Raw genomic sequence first — 25,172 nt, 5'->3', positions numbered from 1 at the left:
TCTTCCCTGCCCGGCCATCACCCATTTCTCTGGACTTGTTCCTCCAGTTATGTGACAAGACTTCCTGTAGTTCCCTCACTGTCCACGAGGGGGCAGTGCTGTCATGCTGCTGACTGATGATGGTGGGGCCCTATATGTGCTGGGGGCCGGACGCAGTGCTCCTCCTGTACTGGGGGCAGCCGGGGGTCCAGAATCATAAACTCTCAGAGACATTAATCCCACGCCCCCCTCCCACCCCCCAAATTACATTGATTTTTTTTTATTTTGTGGCAATTAGACAAAAAGTCACAACCCAGAATATGTGACGTCAGCCTGGGCTCTTGCATGTTTCTCATTCTCCTGAAATACTCTGTGCTGCTGGGGCCCCTCTGCCATGTAACTCGTAGTCTCACCTCCCCCAGGATCAGCTCTCTCCTGAAATACTCTGTGCTGCTGGGGGCCCTCCGCCATGTAACTCGTAGTCTGTGACCTCCCCCAGGATCAGCTCTCTCCTGAAATACTCTGTGCTGCTGGGGCCCTCTGCCATGTAACTCGTAGTCTGTGACCTCCCCCAGGATCAGCACTCTCCTGAAATACTCTGCGCTGTTGGGGGCTCTCTGCCATGTAACTCGTAGTCTGTGACCTCCCCCAGGATCAGCACTCTCCTGAAATACTCTGTGCTGCTGGGGGCTCTCTGCCATGTAACTCGTAGTCTGTGTGACCTCCCCCAGGATCAGCACTCTCCTGAAATACTCTGTGCTGCTGGGGCCCTCCACCATGTAACTCGTCGTCTGTGACCTCCCCCAGGATCAGCTCTCTCCTGAAATACTCTGTGCTGCTGGAGGTCCTCCGCCATGTAACTCGTAGTCTGTGACCTCCCCCAGAATCAGCACTCTCCTGAAATACTCTGCGCTGCTGGGGCCCTCTGCCATGTAACTCGTAGTCTGTGACCTCCCCCAGGATCAGCTCTCTCCTGAAATACTCTGTGCTGCTGGGGGCCCTCTGCCATGTAACTCGTAGTCTGTGACCTCCCCCAGGATCAGCTCTCTCCTGAAATACTCTGTGCTGCTGGGGGCTCTCTGCCATGTAGCTCGTAGTCTGTGACCTCCCCCAGGATCAGCACTCTCCTGAAATACTCTGTGCTGCTGGGGCCCCTCTGCCATGTAACTCGTAGTCTGTGACCTCCCCCAGGATCAGCTCTCTCCTGAAATACTCTGTGCTGCTGGGGCCCTCTACCATGTAACTCGTCGTCTGTCACCTCCCCCAGGATCAGCTCTCTCCTGAAATACTCTGGTGCTGCTGGGGGTCCTCCGCCATGTAACTCGTAGTCTGTGACCTCCCCCAGGATCAGCTCTCTCCTGAAATACTCTGTGCTGCTGGGGCCCTCTACCATGTAACTCGTCGTCTGTCACCTCCCCCAGGATCAGCTCTCTCCTGAAATACTCTGCGCTGTTGGGGGCTCTCTGCCATGTAACTCGTAGTCTGTGACCTCCCCCAGGATCAGCTCTCTCCTGAAATACTCTGTGCTGCTGGGGACCCTCTGCCATGTAACTCGTAGTCTGTGACCTCCCCCAGGATCAGCACTCTCCTGAAATACTCTGTGCTGCTGGGGCCCTCCACCATGTAACTCGTAGTCTGTGACCTCCCCCAGGATCAGCTCTCTCCTGAAATACTCTGTGCTGCTGGGGATCCTCCGCCATGTAACTCGTAGTCTGTGACCTCCCCCAGGATCAGCACTCTCCTGAAATACTCTGCGCTGCTGGGGGCCCTCCGCCATGTAACTCGTAGTCTGTGACCTCCCCCAGGATCAGCTCTCTCCTGAAATACTCTGTGCTGCTGGGGATCCTCCGCCATGTAACTCGTAGTCTGTGACCTCCCCCAGGATCAGCACTCTCCTGAAATACTCTGCGCTGCTGGATGCCCTCTGCCATGTAACTCGCAGTCTCACCTCCCCCAGGATCAGCTCTCTCCTGAAATACTCTGTGCTGCTGGGGCCCCTCTGCCATGTAACTCGTAGTCTGTGACCTCCCCCAGGATCAGCTCTCTCCTGAAATACTCTGTGCTGCTGGGGCCCCTCTGCCATGTAACTCGTAGTCTGTGACCTCCCCCAGGATCAGCTCTCTCCTGAAATACTCTGCGCTGCTGGGGGCCCTCCGCCATGTAACTCGTAGTTTGTGACCTCCCCCAGGATCAGCTCTCTCCTGAAATACTCTGTGCTGCTGGATGCCCTCTGCCATGTAACTCGTCGTCTGTGACCTCCCCCAGGATCAGCTCTCTCCTGAAATACTCTGCGCTGCTGGGGGTCCTCTGCCATGTAACTCGCAGTCTCACCTCCCCCAGGATCAGCTCTCTCCTGAAATACTCTGCGCTGCTGGGGGCTCTCCGCCATGTAACTCGTAGTCTGACCTCCCCCAGGATCAGCTCTCTCCTGAAATACTCTGCGCTGCTGGGGCCCTCTGCCATGTAACTCGTAGTCTGTGACCTCCCCCAGGATCAGCTCTCTCCTGAAATACTCTGTGCTGCTGGGGCCCTCTGCCATGTAACTCGCAGTCTGTGACCTCCCCCAGGATCAGCTCTCTCCTGAAATACTCTGTGCTGCTGGATGCCCTCTGCCATGTAACTCGTCGTCTGTGACCTCCCCAGGATCAGCTCTCTCCTGAAATACTCTGCGCTGCTGGGGGCCCTCCGCCATGTAACTCGTAGTCTGTGACCTCCCCCAGGATCAGCTCTCTCCTGAAATACTCTGTGCTGCTGGGGATCCTCCGCCATGTAACTCGTAGTCTGTGACCTCCCCCAGGATCAGCACTCTCCTGAAATACTCTGTGCTGCTGGATGCCCTCTGCCATGTAACTCGTCGTCTGTGACCTCCCCAGGATCAGCTCTCTCCTGAAATACTCTGTACTGCTGGGGGCCCTCTGCCATGTAGCTTGTAGTCTGTGACCTCCCCCAGGATCAGCTCTCTCCTGAAATACTCTGTGCTGCTGGGGCCCTCTGCCATGTAACTCGTAGTCTGTGGCCTCCCCCAGGATCAGCTCTCTCCTGAAATACTCTGTGCTGCTGGGGACCCTCCGCCATGTAGCTCGTTGTCTGTGACCTCCCCCAGGATCAGCTCTCTCCTGAAATACTCTGCGCTGCTGGGGACCCTCCGCCATGTAGCTCGTAGTCTGTGACCTCCCCCAGGATCAGCTCTCTCCTGAAATACTCTGTGCTGCTGGGGGCCCTCTGCCATGTAACTCGTCATCTGTGACCTCCCCCAGGATCAGCTCTCTCCTGAAATACTCTGTACTGCTGGGGATCCTCCGCCATGTAACTCGTAGTCTGTGACCTCCCCCAGAATCAGCACTCTCCTGAAATACTCTGTGCTGCTGGGGGCCCTCCGCCATGTAACTCGTAGTCTGACCTCCCCCAGGATCAGCTCTCTCCTGAAATACTCTGTACTGCTGGGGCCCTCCGCCATGTAACTCGTCGTCTGTGACCTCCCCCAGGATCAGCTCTCTCCTGAAATACTCTGCGCTGCTGGGGGCCCTCCGCCATGTAACTCGTAGTCTGTGACCTCCCCCAGGATCAGCTCTCTCCTGAAATACTCTGTGCTGCTGGGAGCCCTCTGCCATGTAACTCGTTGTCTGTGACCTCCCCCAGGATCAGCACTCTCCTGAAATACTCTGCACTGCTGGGGGCTCTCTTCCATGTAACTCGTAGTCTGTGACCTCCCCCAGGATCAGCTCTCTCCTGAAATACTCTGTGCTCCTGGGGGCCCTCTGCCATGTAACTCGTAGTCTGTGACCTCCCCCAGGATCAGCTCACTCCTGAAATACTCTGCGCTGCTGGGGGCCCTCCACCATGTAACTCGTCGTCTGTGACCTCCCCCAGGATCAGCACTCTCCTGAAATACTCTGTGCTGCTGGGGACCCTCTGCCATGTAACTCGTTGTCTGTGAGCTCCCCCAGGATCAGCACTCTCCTGAAATACTCTGCGCTGTTGGGGCCCTCCGCCATGTAACTCGTCGTCTGTGACCTCCCCCAGGATCAGCTCTCTCCTGAAATACTCTGTGCTGCTGGGGGCCCTCCACCATGTAACTCGTCGTCTGTGACCTCCCCCAGGATCAGCACTCTCCTGAAATACTCTGTGCTGCTGGGGACCCTCCGCCATGTAACTCGTAGTCTGTGACCTCCCCCAGGATCAGCTCTCTCCTGAAATACTCTGTGCTGCTGGGGGCCCTCCACCATGTAACTCGTCGTCTGTGACCTCCCCCAGGATCAGCACTCTCCTGAAATACTCTGCACTGCTGGGGGCCCTCTGCCATGTAACTCGTCGTCTGTGACCTCCCCCAGGATCAGCACTCTCCTGAAATACTCTGCGCTGTTGGGGCCCTCCGCCATGTAACTCGTCGTCTGTGACCTCCCCCAGGATCAGCACTCTCCTGAAATACTCTGCGCTGTTGGGGCCCTCCGCCATGTAACTCGTCGTCTGTGACCTCCCCCAGGATCAGCTCTCTCCTGAAATACTCTGTGCTGCTGGGGCCCTCTGCCATGTAACTCGTAGTCTGTGACCTCCCCCAGGATCAGCTCTCTCCTGAAATACTCTGTGCTGCTGGGGCCCTCTGCCATGTAACTCGTAGTCTGTGACCTCCCCCAGGATCAGCTCTCTCCTGAAATACTCTGCGCTGCTGGGGGCTCTCTGCCATGTAGCTCGTAGTCTGTGACCTCCCCCAGGATCAGCACTCTCCTGAAATACTCTGCGCTGCTGGGGGCCCTCCGCCATGTAACTCGTAGTCTGTGACCTCCCCCAGGATCAGCTCTCTCCTGAAATACTCTGTGCTGCTGGGGGCCCTCCACCATGTAACTCGTCGTCTGTCACCTCCCCCAGGATCAGGACTCTCCTGAAATACTCTGCGCTGCTGGGGACCCTCCGCCATGTAACTCGTAGTCTGACCTCCCCCAGGATCAGCTCTCTCCTGAAATACTCTGCGCTGTGAGTCTCATATCCCATGGAGTTACGTAACGTGGGTGCAGCATGGGACTTGTGGTGCCCACCTTCATGCACAGGGGGCTGAGATGTTGCTCTCTGTCGGGTAAAGTAACATATGTGATGTAGAACCAGCGATGATCAGCAGGGAGATGCCCAGTGCCCGTCTGCAGCCATCAGACACACACACACACACACACACACACACACACACACACACACACACACACACACACACACACACGCAGAGGGCAGCAACACACAGCTGGTTACTAGCACATACAGGGCGGGAAAGTAGAAAAGAGGCTGCTACCAGAGAGCAACAGCTTCTACTATCCCTGCAGAGGAGAGACCGTCCAGCCCCACACAAGAGGCTCTGTAAGACTGTACACCACGACTGGGGTCACACTGCGAGATATCCAACATGCTGCACTCTTCACAGGCACAGACCAGAGAGAACAGAATCCTACAATGTCACAGGCGGAGGGACCTCCGGGGTCATCTGGTCCAGCCCCGGCTCACTGCAGGACTCACTAAACCATCTCAGCCAGGTGTCTGTCCCGCCTCTGTAGACTTCCATGGAAGGAGAACTCACCACCTCTCGTGGCCGCCTGTTCCACTCCCTCACTGTCACAATGTCTTCTAATATCTAATCTGTGTCTCCTGCCATTCAGCTTCTTTCCGTTGCTTCTCGTGTTCCCATATGTAGATGAGAATAACGATGACCCCTCTACACTGACGGCCCCTCAGATATTTGTAGACAGCTACTAAGTCTCCTCTCCATCTTCTTTTTTACAGCTAAACATCCCCAGATCCTGTAACCGCTCCTGGAGGACGTACTCTGCACTCCGTCACCATCCTGGGAGATCCTCGCTGATCTTGCTCCAGTCTTCATAAATGTGAATTTTTAATTAAAAAAAAAAAAAGAACAGAATGACAGAGCGTACAATCCACAGAAGAGACAACCGGAGGGCAATGCAAAAGTCCATGTGACCAACTACAACTCCAAGCAGACCACTACTACAACAAGCAGGCTGACTAAGATCAGGGCACTGTATTACTACTCCAATCAGCCCCCTACTACCAGGGCACTGTACTACTACTCCAATCATCCCCCTACAACCAGAGCACTGTACTACTACTCCAATCATCCCCCTACAACCAGAGCACTGTACTACTACTCCAATCATCCCCCTACAACCAGGGCACTGTACTACTACTCCAGTCATCCCCCTACAACCAGGGCACTGTGCTACTACTCCAATCATCCCCCTACAACCAGAGCACTGTACTACTACTCCAGTCATCCCCCTACAACCAGAGCACTGTACTACTACTCCAATCATCCCCCTACAACCAGAGCACTGTACTACTACTCCAATCATCCCCCTACAACCAGAGCACTGTACTACTACTCCAATCATCCCCCTACAACCAGAGCACTGTACTACTACTCCAATCATCCCCCTACAACCAGAGCACTGTACTACTACTCCAATCATCCCCCTACAACCAGAGCACTGTACTACTACTCCAATCATCCCCCTACAACCAGAGCACTGTACTACTACTCCAATCATCCCCCTACAACCAGAGCACTGTACTACTACTCCAATCATCCCCCTACAACCAGAGCACTGTACTACTACTCCAATCATCCCCCTACAACCAGAGCACTGTACTACTACTCCAATCATCCCCCTACAACCAGAGCACTGTACTACTACTCCAATCATCCCCCTACAACCAGAGCACTGTACTACTACTCCAATCATCCCCCTACAACCAGAGCACTGTACTACTACTCCAATCATCCCCCTACAACCAGGGCACTGTACTACTACTCCAATCATCCCCCTACAACCAGAGCACTGTACTACTACTCCAATCATCCCCCTACAACCAGGGCACTGTACTACTACTCCAATCATCCCCCTACAACCAGAGCACTGTACTACTACTCCAATCATCCCCCTACAACCAGGGCACAGTACTACTACTCCAATCAGCCCCCTACAACCAGGGCACAGTACTACTACTCCAATCAGCCCCCTACTACCAGGGCACTGTACTACTACTCCAATCATCCCCCTACAACCAGAGCACTGTACTACTACTCCAATCATCCCCCTACAACCAGAGCACTGTACTACTACTCCAATCATCCCCCTACAACCAGGGCACTGTACTACTACTCCAATCATCCCCCTACAACCAGGGCACAGTACTACTACTCCAATCAGCCCCCTACTACCAGGGCACTGTACTACTACTCCAATCATCCCCCTACAACCAGAGCACTGTACTACTACTCCAATCATCCCCCTACAACCAGGGCACTGTACTACTACTCCAGTCATCCCCCTACAACCAGAGCACTGTACTACTACTCCAATCATCCCCCTACAACCAGGGCACTGTACTACTACTCCAATCAGCCCCCTACTACCAGGGCACTGTACTACTACTCCAATCATCCCCCTACAACCAGAGCACTGTACTACTACTCCAATCATCCCCCTACAACCAGAGCACTGTACTACTACTCCAATCATCCCCCTACAACCAGGGCACTGTACTACTACTCCAATCATCCCCCTACAACCAGGGCACAGTACTACTACTCCAATCAGCCCCCTACTACCAGGGCACTGTACTACTACTCCAATCATCCCCCTACAACCAGAGCACTGTACTACTACTCCAATCATCCCCCTACAACCAGGGCACTGTATTACTACTCCAGTCATCCCCCTACAACCAGGGCACTGTGCTACTACTCCAATCATCCCCCTACAACCAGAGCACTGTGCTACTACTCCAATCATCCCCCTACAACCAGAGCACTGTACTACTTACTCCAATCATCCCCCTACAACCAGAGCACTGTACTACTACTCCAATCATCCCCCTACAACCAGAGCACTGTACTACTACTCCAATCATCCCCCTACAACCAGAGCACTGTACTACTACTCCAATCATCCCCCTACAACCAGAGCACTGTACTACTACTCCAATCATCCCCCTACAACCAGGGCACTGTACTACTACTCCAATCATCCCCCTACAACCAGGGCACAGTACTACTACTCCAATCAGCCCCCTACTACCAGGGCACTGTACTACTACTCCAATCATCCCCCTACAACCAGAGCACTGTACTACTACTCCAATCATCCCCCTACAACCAGAGCACTGTACTACTACTCCAATCATCCCCCTACAACCAGGGCACTGTACTACTACTCCAATCATCCCCCTACAACCAGGGCACAGTACTACTACTCCAATCAGCCCCCTACAACCAGGGCACAGTACTACTACTCCAATCAGCCCCCTACTACCAGGGCACTGTACTACTACTCCAATCATCCCCCTACAACCAGAGCACTGTACTACTACTCCAATCATCCCCCTACAACCAGAGCACTGTACTACTACTCCAATCATCCCCCTACAACCAGGGCACTGTACTACTACTCCAATCATCCCCCTACAACCAGGGCACAGTACTACTACTCCAATCAGCCCCCTACTACCAGGGCACTGTACTACTACTCCAATCATCCCCCTTCAACCAGAGCACTGTACTACTACTCCAATCATCCCCCTACAACCAGGGCACTGTGCTGCTACTCCAATCATCCCCCTACAACCAGAGCACTGTACTACTACTCCAATCATCCCCCTACAACGAGAGCACTGTACTACTACTCCAATCATCCCCCTACAACCAGAGCACTGTACTACTACTCCAATCATCCCCCTACAACCAGAGCACTGTACTACTACTCCAATCATCCCCCTACAACCAGAGCACTGTACTACTACTCCAATCATCCCCTTACAACCAGAGCACTGTACTACTACTCCAATCATCCCCCTACAACCAGGGCACTGTACTACTACTCCAATCATCCCCCTACAACCAGAGCACTGTACTACTACTCCAATCATCCCCCTACAACCAGAGCACTGTACTACTACTTCAATCATCCCCCTACAACCAGGGCACTGTACTACTACTCCAGTCATCCCCCTACAACCAGGGCACTGTACTACTACTCCAATCATCCCCCTACAACCAGAGCACTGTACTACTACTCCAATCATCCCCCTACAATCAGAGCACTGTACTACTACTCCAATCATCCCCCTACAACCAGGGCACTGTACTACTACTCCAATCAGCCCCCTACAACCAATGCACAGTACTACTATTCCAATCATCCCCCTAAAACCAGGGCACTGTACTACTACTCCAATCATCCCCCTACAACCAGAGCACAGTGGTACTACTACTCCAATCATCCCCATACAACCAGGGCACTGTACTACTACTCCAATCAGCCCCCGTACAACCAAGGCACAGTACTACTACTCCAATCAGCCCCCTACAACCAGAGCACTGTACTACTACTCCAATCATCCCCCTACAACCAGGGCACTGTACTACTACTCCAATCAGCCCCCTACAACCAAGGCACAGTACTACTATTCCAATCATCCCCCTACAACCAGAGCACTGTACTACTACTCCAATCATCCCCCTACAACCAGGGCACTGTACTACTACTCCAATCAGCCCCCTACAACCAGGGCACTGTAATACTACTCCAATCATCCCCCTACAACCAGGGCACTGTAATACTACTCCAGTCATCCCCCTACAACCAGGGCACTGTACTACTACTCCAATCATCCCCCTACAACCAGGGCACTGTACTACTACTCCAGTCATCCCCCTACAACCAGGGCACTGTACTACTACTCCAATCATCCCCCTACAACCAGGGCACTGTACTACTACTCCAGTCATCCCCCTACAACCAGGGCACTGTACTACTACTCCAATCATCCCCCTACAACCAGGGCACTGTACTACTACTCCAATCAGCCACCTACTACCAGGGCACTGTACTACTACTCCAATCATCCCCCTACAACCAGAGCACTGTACTACTACTACTCCAATCATCCCCCTACAACCAGAGCACTGTACTACTACTCCAATCATCCCCCTACAACCAGGGCACTGTACTACTACTCCAATCATCCCCCTACAACCAGGGCACTGTACTACTACTCCAATCATCCCCCTACAACCAGGGCACTGTGCTGCCACTCCAATCTGCCCACTAAAACCAGGGCACTGTACTACTACTCCAATCATCCCCCTACAACCAGAGCACTGTACTACTACTACTCCAATCATCCCCCTACAACCAGAGCACTGTACTACTACTCCAATCATCCCCCTACAACCAGGGCACTGTACTACTACTCCAATCATCCCCCTACAACCAGGGCACTGTACTACTACTCCAATCATCCCCCTACAACCAGGGCACTGTGCTGCCACTCCAATCTGCCCACTAAAACCAGGGCACTGTACTACTACTCCAATCATCCCCCTACAACCAGAGCACTGTACTACTACTCCAATCATCAGCCTACAACCAGGGCACTGTACTACTACTCCAATCAGCCACCTACAACCAGGGCACTGTACTACTACTTCAATCAGCCCCCTACAACCAGGGCACTGCACTACTACTCCAATCATCCCCCTACAACCAGGGCACTGTACTACTACTCCAATCAGCCACCTACAACCAGGGCACTGTACTACTACTTCAATCAGCCCCCTACAACCAGGGCACTGCACTACTACTCCAATCATCCCCCTACAACCAGGGCACTGTACTACTACTCCAATCACCCCCCTACAACCAGGGCACTGTACTACTACTCCAATCATCCCCCTACAACCAGAGCACTGTACTACTACTCCAATCAGCCCCCTACAACCAGGGCACTGTACTACTACTCCAATCATCCCCCTACAACCAGAGCACTGTACTACTACTCCAATCATCCCCCTACAACCAGGGCACTGTACTACTACTCCAATCAGCCACCTACAACCAGGGCACTGTACTACTACTCCAATCATCCCCCTACAACCAGGGCACTGTACTACTACTCCAATCAGCCCCCTACAACCAGGGCACTGTACTACTACTCCAATCATCCCCCTACAACCAGGGCACTGTACTACTACTCCAATCAGCCCCCTACAACCAGGGCACTGTACTACTACTCCAATCAGCCCCCTACAACCAGAGCACTGTACTACTACTCCAATCATCCCCCTACAACCAGAGCACTGTACTACTACTCCAATCATCCCCCTACAACCAGGGCACTGTACTACTACTCCAATCATCCCCCTACAACCAGGGCACAGTACTACTACTCCAATCAGCCCCCTACAACCAGGGCACAGTACTACTACTCCAATCAGCCCCCTACTACCAGGGCACTGTACTACTACTCCAATCATCCCCCTACAACCAGAGCACTGTACTACTACTCCAATCATCCCCCTACAACCAGAGCACTGTACTACTACTCCAATCATCCCCCTACAACCAGGGCACTGTACTACTACTCCAATCATCCCCCTACAACCAGGGCACTGTACTACTACTCCAATCATCCCCCTACAACCAGAGCACTGTACTACTACTCCAATCATCCCCCTACAACCAGGGCACTGTACTACTACTCCAATCATCCCCCTACAACCAGGGCACTGTACTACTACTCCAATCATCCCCCTACAACCAGAGCACTGTACTACTACTCCAATCATCCCCCTACAACCAGAGCACTGTACTACTACTCCAATCATCCCCCTACAACCAGGGCACTGAACTACTACTCCAGTCATCCCCCTACAACCAGGGCACTGTGCTACTACTCCAATCATCCCCCTACAACCAGAGCACTGTACTACTACTCCAATCATCCCCCTACAACCAGAGCACTGTACTACTACTCCAATCATCCCCCTACAACCAGAGCACTGTACTACTACTCCAATCATCCCCCTACAACCAGGGCACTGTACTACTACTCCAATCATCCCCCTACAACCAGGGCACTGTACTACTACTCCAATCAGCCCCCTACAACCAGGGCACTGTACTATTACTCCAATCAGCCCCCTACAACCAGGGCACTGTACTACTACTCCAATCTGCCCCCTACTACCAGGGCACTGTACTACTACTCCAATCATCCCCCTACTACCAGGGCACTGTACTACTACTCCAATCATCCCCCTACAACCAGGGCACTGTACTACTACTCCAATCATCCCCCTACAACCAGAGCACTGTACTACTACTCCAATCATCCCCCTACAACCAGGGCACTGTACTACTACTCCAATCAGCCCCCTACAACCAGGGCACTGTACTACTACTCCAATCAGCCCCCTACAACCAGGGCACTGTACTACTACTCCAATCAGCCCCCTACAACCAGGGCTCTGTACTACTACACCAAACAGCCCCGACAACAAGAACACATGCCGAGGACCATGGAGCACTTTCCCCAGGCCGGGCCTATAATCTGTGAGGACCGCGGTGACAGTCGCCTGCACAGGAAAAAATAAGACACCTAGCGCCATCCTGTATGGAACAAGAAAAGCACAGGAAGTCCGAAAATAGACAGCAAGTCATCAGGGGTGGCTGCTACCAGCGAGCGCGCCAACACAGAAACAGTCTATAGTACCATGCCAGGACGACCTCTGCCCTCTATTTCCTGACCTCCAGCAGGGGGCGCCAAGCAGCCACATCACACAGCACTGTGCCAGGACGACCTCTGCCCTCTATTTCCTGACCTCCAGCAGGGGGCGCCAAGCAGCCACATCACACAGCACTGTGCCAGGACGACCTCTGCCCTCTGCTCCCTGACCTCCAGCAGGACTAATGGGCAGCCACATGAAACAGCACTGTAGCAGGGTGACCTCTGCCCTCTGCTCCCTGACCCCCTGCAGGGGCGCCAAACAGCCACATCACACAACACTGTGCCAGGACGACCTCTGCTCCCCGACCTCCAGCTGGGGGCGCCGAGAAGCATCACACAGCACTGTATCAGGGCGACCTCTGCCCTCTGCTCCCTGACCTCCAGCAGGGGGCGCCGAGCAGCCACATCACACAGTGTCTGGGGAATGCTGGAGTTGGGGCGCCTGGATCAGCACCCATCTTTTTATCGTTAGGACTTGCACAAAGTTCTATAATTTTCTAATACACTTTCTGCATCAGCTGCTTTGCTTTTTCAATATCTCTGCTTCCTGTCAATTTCCCAGGAATCTTTACTATTTGCCTCCATGGTCATATGCCGATCTCTCAGCACGGCTGTAATGCCCGGTTCTAGTCATGATCGCACTGTGACCTGGAACGTCTCTCTATGGGAAGTACCAATGATGTTTCCTGCAGAACTACAGCAAGCAGAGATCTTACAATCTGTGATGAACTATCATGGTATAACAGGCAGAAGCACTGACCTCACATTCCACAGCTACAAATGGTCATTATTCTGAAGCCGTTACTCTAGCAAGATCCTTCACAATCATGAACATACTGCAGTGAGATCCAGAGCTGCATTCATAGTTCTGCCTCATCGCAAGGTGCAGGTTTTCTTTGCTGGTTTATACACACTGGTCACTATTGTGAATACAGCTCTGGATGTGACTGACTGCAGTGTACAACACAAACCCTAACACAGTCTCTTGCATCGCGGCTGCGTGCAAATAGCAACATCACATCCACCAAGTCTCCTTTTCTAATTATAACCTTTTATTTGAGATTAAGTATAGAGGAAGAAGTCCAAGACGCAGGTGAACCGACAGCCAGCGAGCGCTTCTTGGCGCTCATGTAGCAGAGCTGAAAACGTAATTGGGGAACTTTCTGCACCTGGATCAGGACAGGACAAGAGCTGGCGACCTTGTCTTGCTTCTTGACCTACAGCAGCCTCGGTGTCTCCTATGTGGTGTGCATACGGCTGTCTCGGTGTCACCTATGTGATGTGTATACGGCAGTCTCGGTGTCACCTATGTGATGTGTATACGGCAGTCTCGGTGTCACCTATGTGATGTGTATACGGCAGTCTCGGTGTCACCTATGTGATGTGTATACGGCAGTCTCGGTGTCACCTATGTGATGTGTATACGGCTGTCTCGGTGTCACCTATGTGATGTGTATACGGCAGTCTCGGTGTCACCTATGTGATGTGTATACGGCAGTCTCGGTGTCACCTATGTGATGTGTATACGGCAGTCTCGGTGTCACCTATGTGATGTGTATACGGCAGTCTCGGTGTCACCTATGTGATGTGTATACGGCAGTCTCGGTGTCACCTATGTGATGTGTAAACGGCAGTCTCGGTGTCACCTATGTGATGTGTATACGGCAGTCTCGGTGTCACCTATGTGATGTGTATACGGCAGTCTCGGTGTCACCTATGTGATGTGTATACGGCAGTCTCGGTGTCACCTATGTGAGGTGTATACGGCAGTCTCGGTGTCACCTATGTGAGGTGTATACGGCAGTCTCGGTGTCACCTATGTGAGGTGTATACGGCAGTCTCGGTGTCACCTTTGTGAGGTGTATACGGCAGTCTCGGTGTCACCTTTGTGATGTGTATACGGCAGTCTCGGTGTCACCTTTGTGATGTGTATACGGCAGTCTCGGTGTCACCTTTGTGATGTGTATACGGCAGTCTCGGTGTCACCTTTGTGATGTGTATACGGCAGTCTCGGTGTCACCTTTGTGATGTGTATACGGCAGTCTCGGTGTCACCTTTGTGATGTGTATACGGCAGTCTCGGTGTCACCTTTGTGATGTGTATACGGCAGTCTCGGTGTCACCTTTGTGATGTGTATACGGCAGTCTCGGTGTCACCTTTGTGATGTGTATACGGCAGTCTCGGTGTCACCTATGTGATGTGTATAAGGCAGTCTCGGTGTCACCTATGTGATGTGTATACGGCAGTCTCGGTGTCACCTATGTGATGTGTATACGGCAGTCTCGGTGTCACCTATGTGATGTGTATACGGCAGTCTCGGTGTCACCTATGTGATGTGTATACGGCAGTCTCGGTGTCACCTATGTGATGTGTGTACGGCAGTCTCGGTGTCACCTATGTGATGTGTATACGGCAGTCTCGGTGTCACCTATGTGATGTGTATAAGGCAGTCTCGGTGTCACCTATGTGATGTGTATACGGCAGTCTCGGTGTCACCTATGTGATGTGTATACGGCAGTCTCGGTGTCACCTATGTGATGTGTATACGGCAGTCTCGGTGTCACCTATGTGATGTGTATACGGCAGTCTCGGTGTCACCTATGTGATGTGTGTACGGCAGTCTCGGTGTCACCTATGTGATGTGTATACGGCAGTCTCGGTGTCACCTATGTGATGTGTATACGGCAGTCTCGGTGTCACCTATGTGATGTGTATACGGCAGTCTCGGTGTCACCTATGTGATGTGTATACGGCAGTCTCGGTGTCACCTATGTGAGGTGTATACGGCAGTCTCTGTGTCACCTATGTGAGGTGTATACGGCAGTCTCGGTGTCACCTATGTGAGGTGTATACGGCAGTCTCGGTGTCACCTATGTGAGGTGTATACGGCAGTCTCGGTGTCACCTATGTGAGGTGTATACGGCAGTCTCGGTGTCACCTTTGTGATGTGTATACGGCAGTCTCGGTGTCACCTTTGTGATGTGTATACGGCAGTCTCGGTGTCACCTTTGTGATGTGTATACGGCAGTCTCGGTGTCACCTTTGTGATGTGTATACGGCAGTCTCGGTGTCACCTTTGTGATGTGTATACGGCAGTCTCGGTGTCACCTTTGTGATGTGTATACGGCAGTCTCGGTGTCACCTTTGTGATGTGTATACGGCAGTCTCGGTGTCACCTTTGTGATGTGTATACGGCAGTCTCGGTGTCACCTATGTGATGTGTATAAGGCAGTCTCGGTGTCACCTATGTGATGTGTATACGGCAGTCTCGGTGTCACCTATGTGATGTGTATACGGCAGTCTCGGTGTCACCTATGTGATGTGTATACGGCAGTCTCGGTGTCACCTATGTGATGTGTAAACGGCAGTCTCGGTGTCACCTATGTGATGTGTATACGGCAGTCTCTGTGCCACCTATGTGATGTGTATACGGCAGTCTCAGTGTCACCTACGTGATGTGTATACGGCAGTTTCGGTGTCACCTACGTGATGTGTATACGGCAGTCTCGGTGTCACCTATGTGATGTGTATACGGCAGTCTCGGTGTCTCCTAAGTGATGTGTATACGGCAGTCTCTGTGCCACCTATGTGATGTGTATACGGCAGTCTCAGTGTCACCTATGTGATGTGTATACGGCAGTTTCGGTGTCACCTACGTGATGTGTATACGGCAGTCTCGGTGTCACCTACGTGATGTGTATACGGCAGTCTCGGTGTCTCCTAAGTGATGTGTATACGGCAGTATCGGGGTCTCCTATGTGATGTGTATATGGCAGTTTTAAACAGCTGACATGTGCCCGCAATGGGCGCGAGCGGAATCGCAATCCGCCTGCGCCCATTAACTAGTTAAATGCCGCTGTCAAACTGACAGTGGCATTTAACAAGCGCTGCCAGCCGCGCCACCGGAAGTACACGCACCGCTGCCCCCCCTTCACGTGATCGGGGGGTCATCGGTGCGTTGCCATCACAACCAGAGGTCTCCTCGAGACCTCTATGGTTGTTGATGGCAGATTTCTATGAGCGCCACCCCGCGGTCAGCGCTCATAGCAAGCCTGTAATTCTGCTGCATAGACGTGATCTGTGCATCACCTCTATGTAGCAGAGGCGATCGAGGAGTGGATGATTCTAGTCTCCCATGGAGGCTATTGAAGCATGCCAAAATTTAAAAAAAGATAAAGTGTTTAAAAATATAAAAAAATGAAAAAAATATAAAAGTTCAAATCACCCCCTTTCGACCCAATCAAAATAAAAAAATAAATAAATAAATAAATAAAAAATCAAACCTACACATTTTTGGTATCAGCATCGCCCGATCAATAAAAAAAAAAAAAAAAAAAGGATTAACCCGATCGCTAAACGGCATAGCGAGAAAAAAATCAAAACGCCAAAATTATGTTTTTTTGGTTGCCGTGACATTGCATTAAAATGCAATAACGGGCGATCAAAAGTTCATATCTGCACAAAAGTGGTATAATTAAAAACATCAGCTCGGCACGCAAAAAATAAGCCCTCACCCAACCCGAGATCACGAAAAAAGGAGACGCTAAGGATATCGAAATATTGCACAATTGTTTTTATTTTAGTTTTTTTTAACAAACTTTGGAATTTTTTTTTTACTACTTAGAAAAAAAGAGAACCTAGACATGTTTGGTGTCTATGAACTCGTAATGTCCTGGAGAATCATAATGGCTGGTCAGTTTTAGCATTTGGTGAACCTAGCAAAAGAGCCAAACAAAAAACAAGTGTGGGATTGCAATTTTTTGCAATTTCGTCGCACTTGGAATTTTCTTCCCGTTTTCTGTTACACAACATGGTAAAACCAACGGTGTCGTTCAGAAGTACAACTCGTCCCGCAAAAAATAAGCCCCCACATGGCCATATTGACAGAAAAATAAAAAACTTAAGGCTCTGGAAAAAGGGGAGCGAAAAATGAAATGAAAAAAGCTTGGGGGTTAAGGGGGTATACAGCAGTCTCCGTGTCTCCTATGTGATGTGTATAGGTCAGTCTCCGTGTCTCCTATGTGATGTGTATAGGTCAGTCTCCGTGTCTCCTATGTGATGTGTATAGGTCAGTCTCCGTGTCTCCTATGTGATGTGTATAGGTCAGTCTCGGTGTCTCCGATGTGATGTGTATAGGTCAGTCTCGGTGTCTCCTATGTGATGTGTATAGGTCAGGCTCGGTGTCTCCTATGTGATGTGTATAGGTCAGCCTCCGTGTCTCCTATGTGATGTGTATAGGTCAGCCTCCGTGTCTCCTATGTGATGTGTATAGGTCAGCCTCGGTGTCTCCTATGTGATGTGTATAGGTCAGTCTCCGTGTCTCCTATGTGATGTGTATAGGTCAGTCTCCGTGTCTCCTATGTGATGTGTATAGGTCAGTCTCCGTGTCTCCTATGTGATGTGTATAGGTCAGTCTCCGTGTCTCCTATGTGATGTGTATAGGTCAGTCTCCGTGTCTCCTATGTGATGTGTATAGGTCAGTCTCCGTGTCTCCTATGTGATGTGTATAGGTCAGTCTCGGTGTCTCCGATGTGATGTGTATAGGTCAGTCTCGGTGTCTCCTATGTGATGTGTATAGGTCAGGCTCGGTGTCTCCTATGTGATGTGTATAGGTCAGCCTCGGTGTCTCCTATGTGATGTGTATAGGTCAGCCTCCGTGTCTCCTATGTGATGTGTATAGGTCAGCCTCGGTGTCTCCTATGTGATGTGTATAGGTCAGTCTCCGTGTCTCCCATGTGATGTGTATAGGTCAGTCTCGGTGTCTCCTATGTGATGTGTATAGGTCAGTCTCAGTGTCTCCTATGTGATGTGTATAGGTCAGTCTCGGTGTCTCCTATGTGATGTGTATAGGTCAGTCTCGGTGTCTCTTATGATGTGTATAGATCAGTCTCGGTGTCTCCTATGTGATGTGTATAGGTCAGTCTCAGTGTCTCCTATGTGATGTGTATAGGTCAGTCTCCGTGCCCCCTATGCGATGTGTATACGGCAGTCTCGGTGTCACCTATGTGATGTGTAAACGGCAGTCTCGGTGTCACCTATGTGATGTGTATACGGCAGTCTCGGTGTCACCTATGTGATGTGTATACGGCAGTCTCGGTGTCACCTATGTGATGTGTATACGGCAGTCTCGGTGTCACCTATGTGATGTGTATACGGCAGTCTCGGTGTCACCTATGTGATGTGTATACGGCAGTCTCGGTGTCACCTATGTGATGTGTAAACGGCAGTCTCGGTGTCACCTATGTGATGTGTATACGGCAGTCTCTGTGCCACCTATGTGATGTGTATACGGCAGTCTCGGTGTCACCTATGTGATGTGTATACGGCAGTTTCGGTGTCACCTACGTGATGTGTATACGGCAGTCTCGGTGTCACCTACGTGATGTGTATACGGCAGTCTCAGTGTCTCCTAAGTGATGTGTATACGGCAGTATCGGGGTCTCCTATGTGATGTGTATATGGCAGTTTTAAACAGCTGACATGTGCCCGCAATGGGCGCGAGCGGAATCGCAATCCGCCTGCGCCCATTAACTAGTTAAATGCCGCTGTCAAACTGACAGTGGCATTTAACAAGCGCTGCCAGCCGCGCCACCGGAAGTACACGCACCGCTGCCCCCCCTTCACGTGATCGGGGGGTCATCGGTGCGTTGCCATCACAACCAGAGGTCTCCTCGAGACCTCTATGGTTGTTGATGGCAGATTTCTATGAGCGCCACCCCGTGGTCAGCGCTCATAGCAAGCCTGTAATTCTGCTGCATAGACGTGTGTATAGGTCAGTCTCCGTGTCTCCTATGTGATGTGTATAGGTCAGTCTCCGTGTCTCCTATGTGATGTGTATAGGTCAGTCTCCGTGTCTCCTATGTGATGTGTATAGGTCAGTCTCCGTGTCTCCTATGTGATGTGTATAGGTCAGTCTCCGTGTCTCCTATGTGATGTGTATAGGTCAGTCTCCGTGTCTCCTATGTGATGTGTATAGGTCAGTCTCCGTGTCTCCTATGTGATGTGTATAGGTCAATCTCGGTGTCTCCTATGTGATGTGTATAGGTCAATCTCGGTGTCTCCTGTGTGATGTGTATAGGTCAATCTCGGTGTCTCCTATGTGATGTGTATAGGTCAGTCTCGGTGTCTCCTATGTGATGTGTATAGGTCAGTCTCGGTGTCTCCTATGTGATGTGTATAGGTCAGTCTCGGTGTCTCCTATGTGATGTGTATAGGTCAGTCTCGGTGTCTCCTATGTGGTGTATAGGTCAGTCTCGGTGTCTCTTATGATGTGTATAGATCAGTCTCGGTGCCCCCTATGCAAATATACTGCAGCCCTCTGAACTTACCCCTTGAGGAGACCTGCAGTGTAATCTACATCTGTGTTCGTACAACTTGCTGCTGCGAGATCTTTATAAAACTGAATTGCGATGAGTCGACTTCAAACCGACACAAATCAGGAGAAGCAGTTACAAATAGTAACATCACCATCAATCCCCCCTAACACCACTGCTCAGGGAAGAGAAGAATCCCACCACCACCACATTGGGGGAGGTCATTTAATGTTGGACCACACATAGCAGGATCATTTATTAGGTGGTACGACAGAGAATGATGTTATAAATATCCCAATATCCCGGGCAGAAGGAAGGTTCCCGGCTCCACAGTCATGACCTACCCCTAGGAAACGACATGTGTCACATAAGTAGAGGAGCGACACCAGCGCCTCTGCCAATCAGCGGTGTCCGGTGCCGGGCGGGTGTGATCAGCTGCAGAGGGCAGCTCCACCGTCTGTGCTGTGGCCGCAGCCAGGAACTGCAAATCCACCACTATACAACTGAACACCGAGGATCTGCAGAGCCCGCTGCCGCCAATCCACAGGTGACAGCGTGGTGCTGGGCGTCTCCACAACCCAGCACATCCGGCCGGAGGAGAAGACGGTGCCGCACCCCCATGACCCGATACTGCCGACCCCCACCATGAGGGGACAATATAACAGGACGGACATATGACCGCTCCATGGCTCAGACATGAGAGATGTCACACCCACACATTATCCCTGACCACTCATCCTGGAGTACTACAACTCCCAGCAGAAGACAACAGAAAACCACAAGCCATTTCCCTATGAGGGAGATTGTCTGTCCCCGGTCAGGATATCAAAGGCGGGTGTGAAAGCAAAGAGCCCAGGGGCTGTCTCTCTCCTGTCAGGGGCTGTCTCTCTCTCTCTCTCCTGTCAGGGGCTGTCTCTCTCTCTCCTGTCAGGGGCTGTCTCTCTCTCTCTCTCTCTCCTGTCAGGGGCTGTCTCTCTCTCTCTCCTGTCAGGGGCTGTCTCTCTCTCTCTCTCTCCTGTCAGGGGCTGTCTCTCTCTCTCCTGTCAGGGGCTGTCTCTCTCTCTCTCCTGTCAGGGGCTGTCTCTCTCTCTCTCTCTCTCCTGTCAGGGGCTGTCTCTCTCTCTCTCCTGTCAGGGGCTGTCTCTCTCTCTCTCTCTCCTGTCAGGGGCTGTCTCTCTCTCTCTCCTGTCAGGGGCTGTCTCTCTCTCTCTCTCTCTCTCTCCTGTCAGGGGCTGTCTCTCTCTCTCCCCTGTCAGGGGCTGTCTCTCTCTCTCTCTCTCCTGTCAGGGGCTGTCTCTCTCTCTCTCTCTCCTGTCAGGGGCTGTCTCTCTCTCCTGTCAGGGGCTGTCTCTCTCTCCTGTCAGGGGCTGTCTCTCTCTCCTGTCAGGGGCTGTCTCTCTCTCCTGTCAGGGGCTGTCTCTCTCTCCTGTCAGGGGCTGTCTCTCTCTCCTGTCAGGGGCTGTCTCTCTCTCCTGTCAGGGGCTGTCTCTCTCTCCTGTCAGGGGCTGTCTCTCTCTCCTGTCAGGGGCTGTCTCTCTCTCCTGTCAGGGGCTGTCTCTCTCTCCTGTCAGGGGCTGTCTCTCTCTCCTGTCAGGGGCTGTCTCTCTCTCCTGTCAGGGGCTGTCTCTCTCTCCTGTCAGGGGCTGTCTCTCTCTCCTGTCAGGGGCTGTCTCTCTCTCCTGTCAGGGGCTGTCTCTCTCTCCTGTCAGGGGCTGTCTCTCTCTCCTGTCAGGGGCTGTCTCTCTCTCCTGTCAGGGGCTGTGTCTCTCTCCTGTCAGGGGCTGTCTCTCTCCTGTCAGGGGCTGTCTCTCTCCTGTCAGGGGCTGTCTCTCTCTCTCTCTCTCTCCTGTCAGGGGCTGTCTCTCTCTCTCTCTCCTGTCAGGGGCTGTCTCTCTCTCTCTCTCCTGTCAGGGGCTGTCTCTCTCTCTCTCTCTCTCTCCTGTCAGGGGCTGTCTCTCTCTCTCTCTCTCTCTCCTGTCAGGGGCTGTCTCTCTCTCCTGTCAGGGGCTGTCTCTCTCTCCTGTCAGGGGCTGTCTCTCTCTCCTGTCAGGGGCTGTCTCTCTCTCCTGTCAGGGGCTGTCTCTCTCTCCTGTCAGGGGCTGTCTCTCTCTCCTGTCAGGGGCTGTCTCTCTCTCCTGTCAGGGGCTGTCTCTCTCTCCTGTCAGGGGCTGTCTCTCTCTCCTGTCAGGGGCTGTCTCTCTCTCCTGTCAGGGGCTGTCTCTCTCTCCTGTCAGGGGCTGTCTCTCTCTCCTGTCAGGGGCTGTCTCTCTCCTGTCAGGGGCTGTCTCTCTCCTGTCAGGGGCTGTCTCTCTCTCTCTCTCCTGTCAGGGGCTGTCTCTCTCTCTCTCTCTCTCCTGTCAGGGGCTGTCTCTCTCTCCTGTCAGGGGCTGTCTCTCTCTCTCTCCTGTCAGGGGCTGTCTCTCTCTCCTGTCAGGGGCTGTCTCTCTCTCCTGTCAGGGGCTGTCTCTCTCTCCTGTCAGGGGCTGTCTCTCTCTCCTGTCAGGGGCTGTCTCTCTCTCCTGTCAGGGGCTGTCTCTCTCTCCTGTCAGGGGCTGTCTCTCTCCTGTCAGGGGCTGTCTCTCTCTCCTGTCAGGGGCTGTCTCTCTCTCCTGTCAGGGGCTGTCTCTCTCTCCTGTCAGGGGCTGTCTCTCTCTCCTGTCAGGGGCTGTCTCTCTCTCCTGTCAGGGGCTGTCTCTCTCTCCTGTCAGGGGCTGTCTCTCTCTCTCTCTCTCTCTCCTGTCAGGGGCTGTCTCTCTCTCTCTCTCTCTCTCCTGTCAGGGGCTGTCTCTCTCTCTCTCTCTCTCTCCTGTCAGGGGCTGTCTCTCTCTCTCTCCTGTCAGGGGCTGTCTCTCTCTCTCTCTCTCTCTCTCTCCTGTCAGGGGCTGTCTCTCTCTCTCTCCTGTCAGGGGCTGTCTCTCTCTCTCTCTCCTGTCAGGGGCTGTCTCTCTCTCTCTCCTGTCAGGGGCTGTCTCTCTCTCCTGTCAGGGGCTGTCTCTCTCTCCTGTCAGGGGCTGTCTCTCTCTCCTGTCAGGGGCTGTCTCTCTCTCCTGTCAGGGGCTGTCTCTCTCCTGTCAGGGGCTGTCTCTCTCCTGTCAGGGGCTGTCTCTCTCCTGTCAGGGGCTGTCTCTCTCCTGTCAGGGGCTGTCTCTCTCCTGTCAGGGGCTGTCTCTCTCTCTCTCCCTCTCTCTCCTGTCAGGGGCTGTCTGTCTCTCTCTCTCTCCTGTCAGGAGCTGTCTCTCTCTCTCTCTCTCCTGTCAGGGGCTGTCTCTCTCTCTCTCCTGTCAGGAGCTGTCTGTCTCTCTCTCTCCTGTCAGGAGCTGTCTCTCTCTCTCTCCTGTCAGGGGCTGTCTCTCTCTCTCTCTCTCTCTCTCTCGTCAGGGGCTGTCTCTCTCTCTCTCTCTCTCCTGTCAGGGGCTGTCTCTCTCTCTCTCTCTCTCCTGTCAGGGGCTGTCTCTCTCTCTCTCTCTCTCCTGTCAGGGGCTGTCTCTCTCTCTCTCTCCTGTCAGGGGCTGTCTCTCTCTCTCTCTCTCCTGTCAGGGGCTGTCTCTCTCTCTCTCCTGTCAGGGGCTGTCTCTCTCTCTCTCTCTCATGTCAGGGGCTGTCTCTCTCTCTCTCTCTCTCCTGTCAGGAGCTGTCTGTCTCTCTCTCTCCTGTCAGGAGCTGTCTCTCTCTCTCTCCTGTCAGGGGCTGTCTCTCTCTCTCTCTCTCCTGTCAGGGGCTGTCTCTCTCTCTCTCTCTCCTGTCAGGGGCTGTCTCTCTCTCTCTCTCCTGTCAGGGGCTGTCTCTCTCTCTCTCTCTCTCCTGTCAGGGGCTGTCTCTCTCTCTCTCTCCTGTCAGGGGCTGTCTCTCTCTCTCTCTCCTGTCAGGGGCTGTCTCTCTCTCTCTCTCCTGTCAGGGGCTGTCTCTCTCCTGTCAGGGGCTGTCTCTCTCTCTCTCTCTCCTGTCAGGGGCTGTCTCTCTCTCTCTCTCCTGTCAGGGGCTGTCTCTCTCTCTCTCATGTCAGGGGCTGTCTCTCTCTCTCTCTCTCCTGTCAGGAGCTGTCTGTCTCTCTCTCTCCTGTCAGGGGCTGTCTCTCTCTCTCTCTCCTGTCAGGGGCTGTCTCTCTCTCTCTCTCTCTCCTGTCAGGGGCTGTCTCTCTCTCTCTCTCTCTCCTGTCAGGGGCTGTCTCTCTCTCTCTCTCTCCTGTCAGGGGCTGTCTCTCTCTCTCTCTCCTGTCAGGGGCTGTCTCTCTCTCTCTCTCCTGTCAGGAGCTGTCTCTCTCTCTCTCTCCTGTCAGGGGCTGTCTCTCTCTCTCTCCTGTCAGGGGCTGTCTCTCTCTCTCTCTCTCCTGTCAGGAGCTGTCTCTCTCTCTCTCTCTCTCTCCTGTCAGGGGCTGTCTCTCTCTCTCTCTCTCCTGTCAGGAGCTGTCTGTCTCTCTCTCTCCTGTCAGGAGCTGTCTCTCTCTCTCTCCTGTCAGGGGCTGTCTCTCTCTCTCTCTCTCTCCTGTCAGGAGCTGTCTCTCTCTCTCTCTCCTGTCAGGGGCTGTCTCTCTCTCTCTCTCTCCTGTCAGGAGCTGTCTGTCTCTCTCTCTCCTGTCAGGAGCTGTCTCTCTCTCTCTCCTGTCAGGGGCTGTCTGTCTCTCTCTCTCTCCTGTCAGGGGCTGTCTCTCTCTCTCTCTCCTGTCAGGAGCTGTCTGTCTCTCTCTCTCCCCCCTGTGTCTCTGCTGTCTCTCGCTCCGGCACTCACCGCAGTGTGGGGCCGATACATGCCGTCTCAGTGCTCTCGATCTCCCGCAGGATCCGCTCATGTTCCGCCGCTGTCTCCAGCTCCGCCATGTCTGGGACTAACAGCTCCGCCCTCACAGCGACGTCTCCGCGCAGCGCGTGCCCCGCCGTCATTACGTCACAGCCGCGATGCTTCCTGGGAGATGTAGTCTGTGAGTTGCTGTCTTGCTGCTGTCACGTGTCCCTCCGCCCCGGACGCTTCAGTCAGTGCTGAGGACAGTGGAGCTCCGAGAAGCTGGAGCGGGGAGCTCCACCAATCCGCGCAGCCCTGACAGAGCGGAGATCTGGCCGGTGTAGCAGTGTGTGGCCGCCCGGTGTCGGCCCTCAGGCTCCTCGCTGCAGTGTGATCACTGGGAGGATTAGTGGTTGTTAACCCCTTCATGACCCAGCCTATTTTGGCCTTAAAGGGAACCTGTCACCCCGTTTTTTCGGTATGAGATAAAAATACTGTTAAATAGGGCCTGAGCTGTGCTGGACAATAGTGTAGTTTGTGGACCCCGATTCCCCACCTATGCTGCCGAAATACGTTACAAAAGTAGTCGTTTTCGCC

The 25,172-nt window shown here is 52.9% G+C and overlaps 1 protein-coding gene across 3 annotated transcripts in view; it reads right to left on the bottom strand.

The window, feature by feature from the left end:
* The window catches only part of EXOC6B (exocyst complex component 6B), a 211,570-nt gene extending 186,796 nt beyond the window's left edge, over positions 1-24,774 (bottom strand). For 2 of the 3 annotated variants that reach the window (XM_077280336.1, XM_077280337.1), the window contains exon 1: positions 24,585-24,774. In XM_077280336.1, coding sequence (XP_077136451.1) covers positions 24,585-24,736 — 152 coding nt within the window. In that variant the 5' untranslated portion in view covers positions 24,737-24,774. The remainder of the gene's footprint in view (positions 1-24,584) is intronic. The other variant, XM_077280335.1, reaches the window with a different exon arrangement.
* Between the last annotated feature and the right edge of the window lie 398 nt (positions 24,775-25,172).

Source organism: Ranitomeya variabilis, chromosome 1, assembly GCF_051348905.1.
Source record: "Ranitomeya variabilis isolate aRanVar5 chromosome 1, aRanVar5.hap1, whole genome shotgun sequence".
NCBI classification, from domain to species: domain Eukaryota; kingdom Metazoa; phylum Chordata; class Amphibia; order Anura; family Dendrobatidae; genus Ranitomeya; species Ranitomeya variabilis.
Note: the sequence above shows the minus strand (reverse complement) of the source record. Positions and strands in the feature narration are given on the sequence as shown.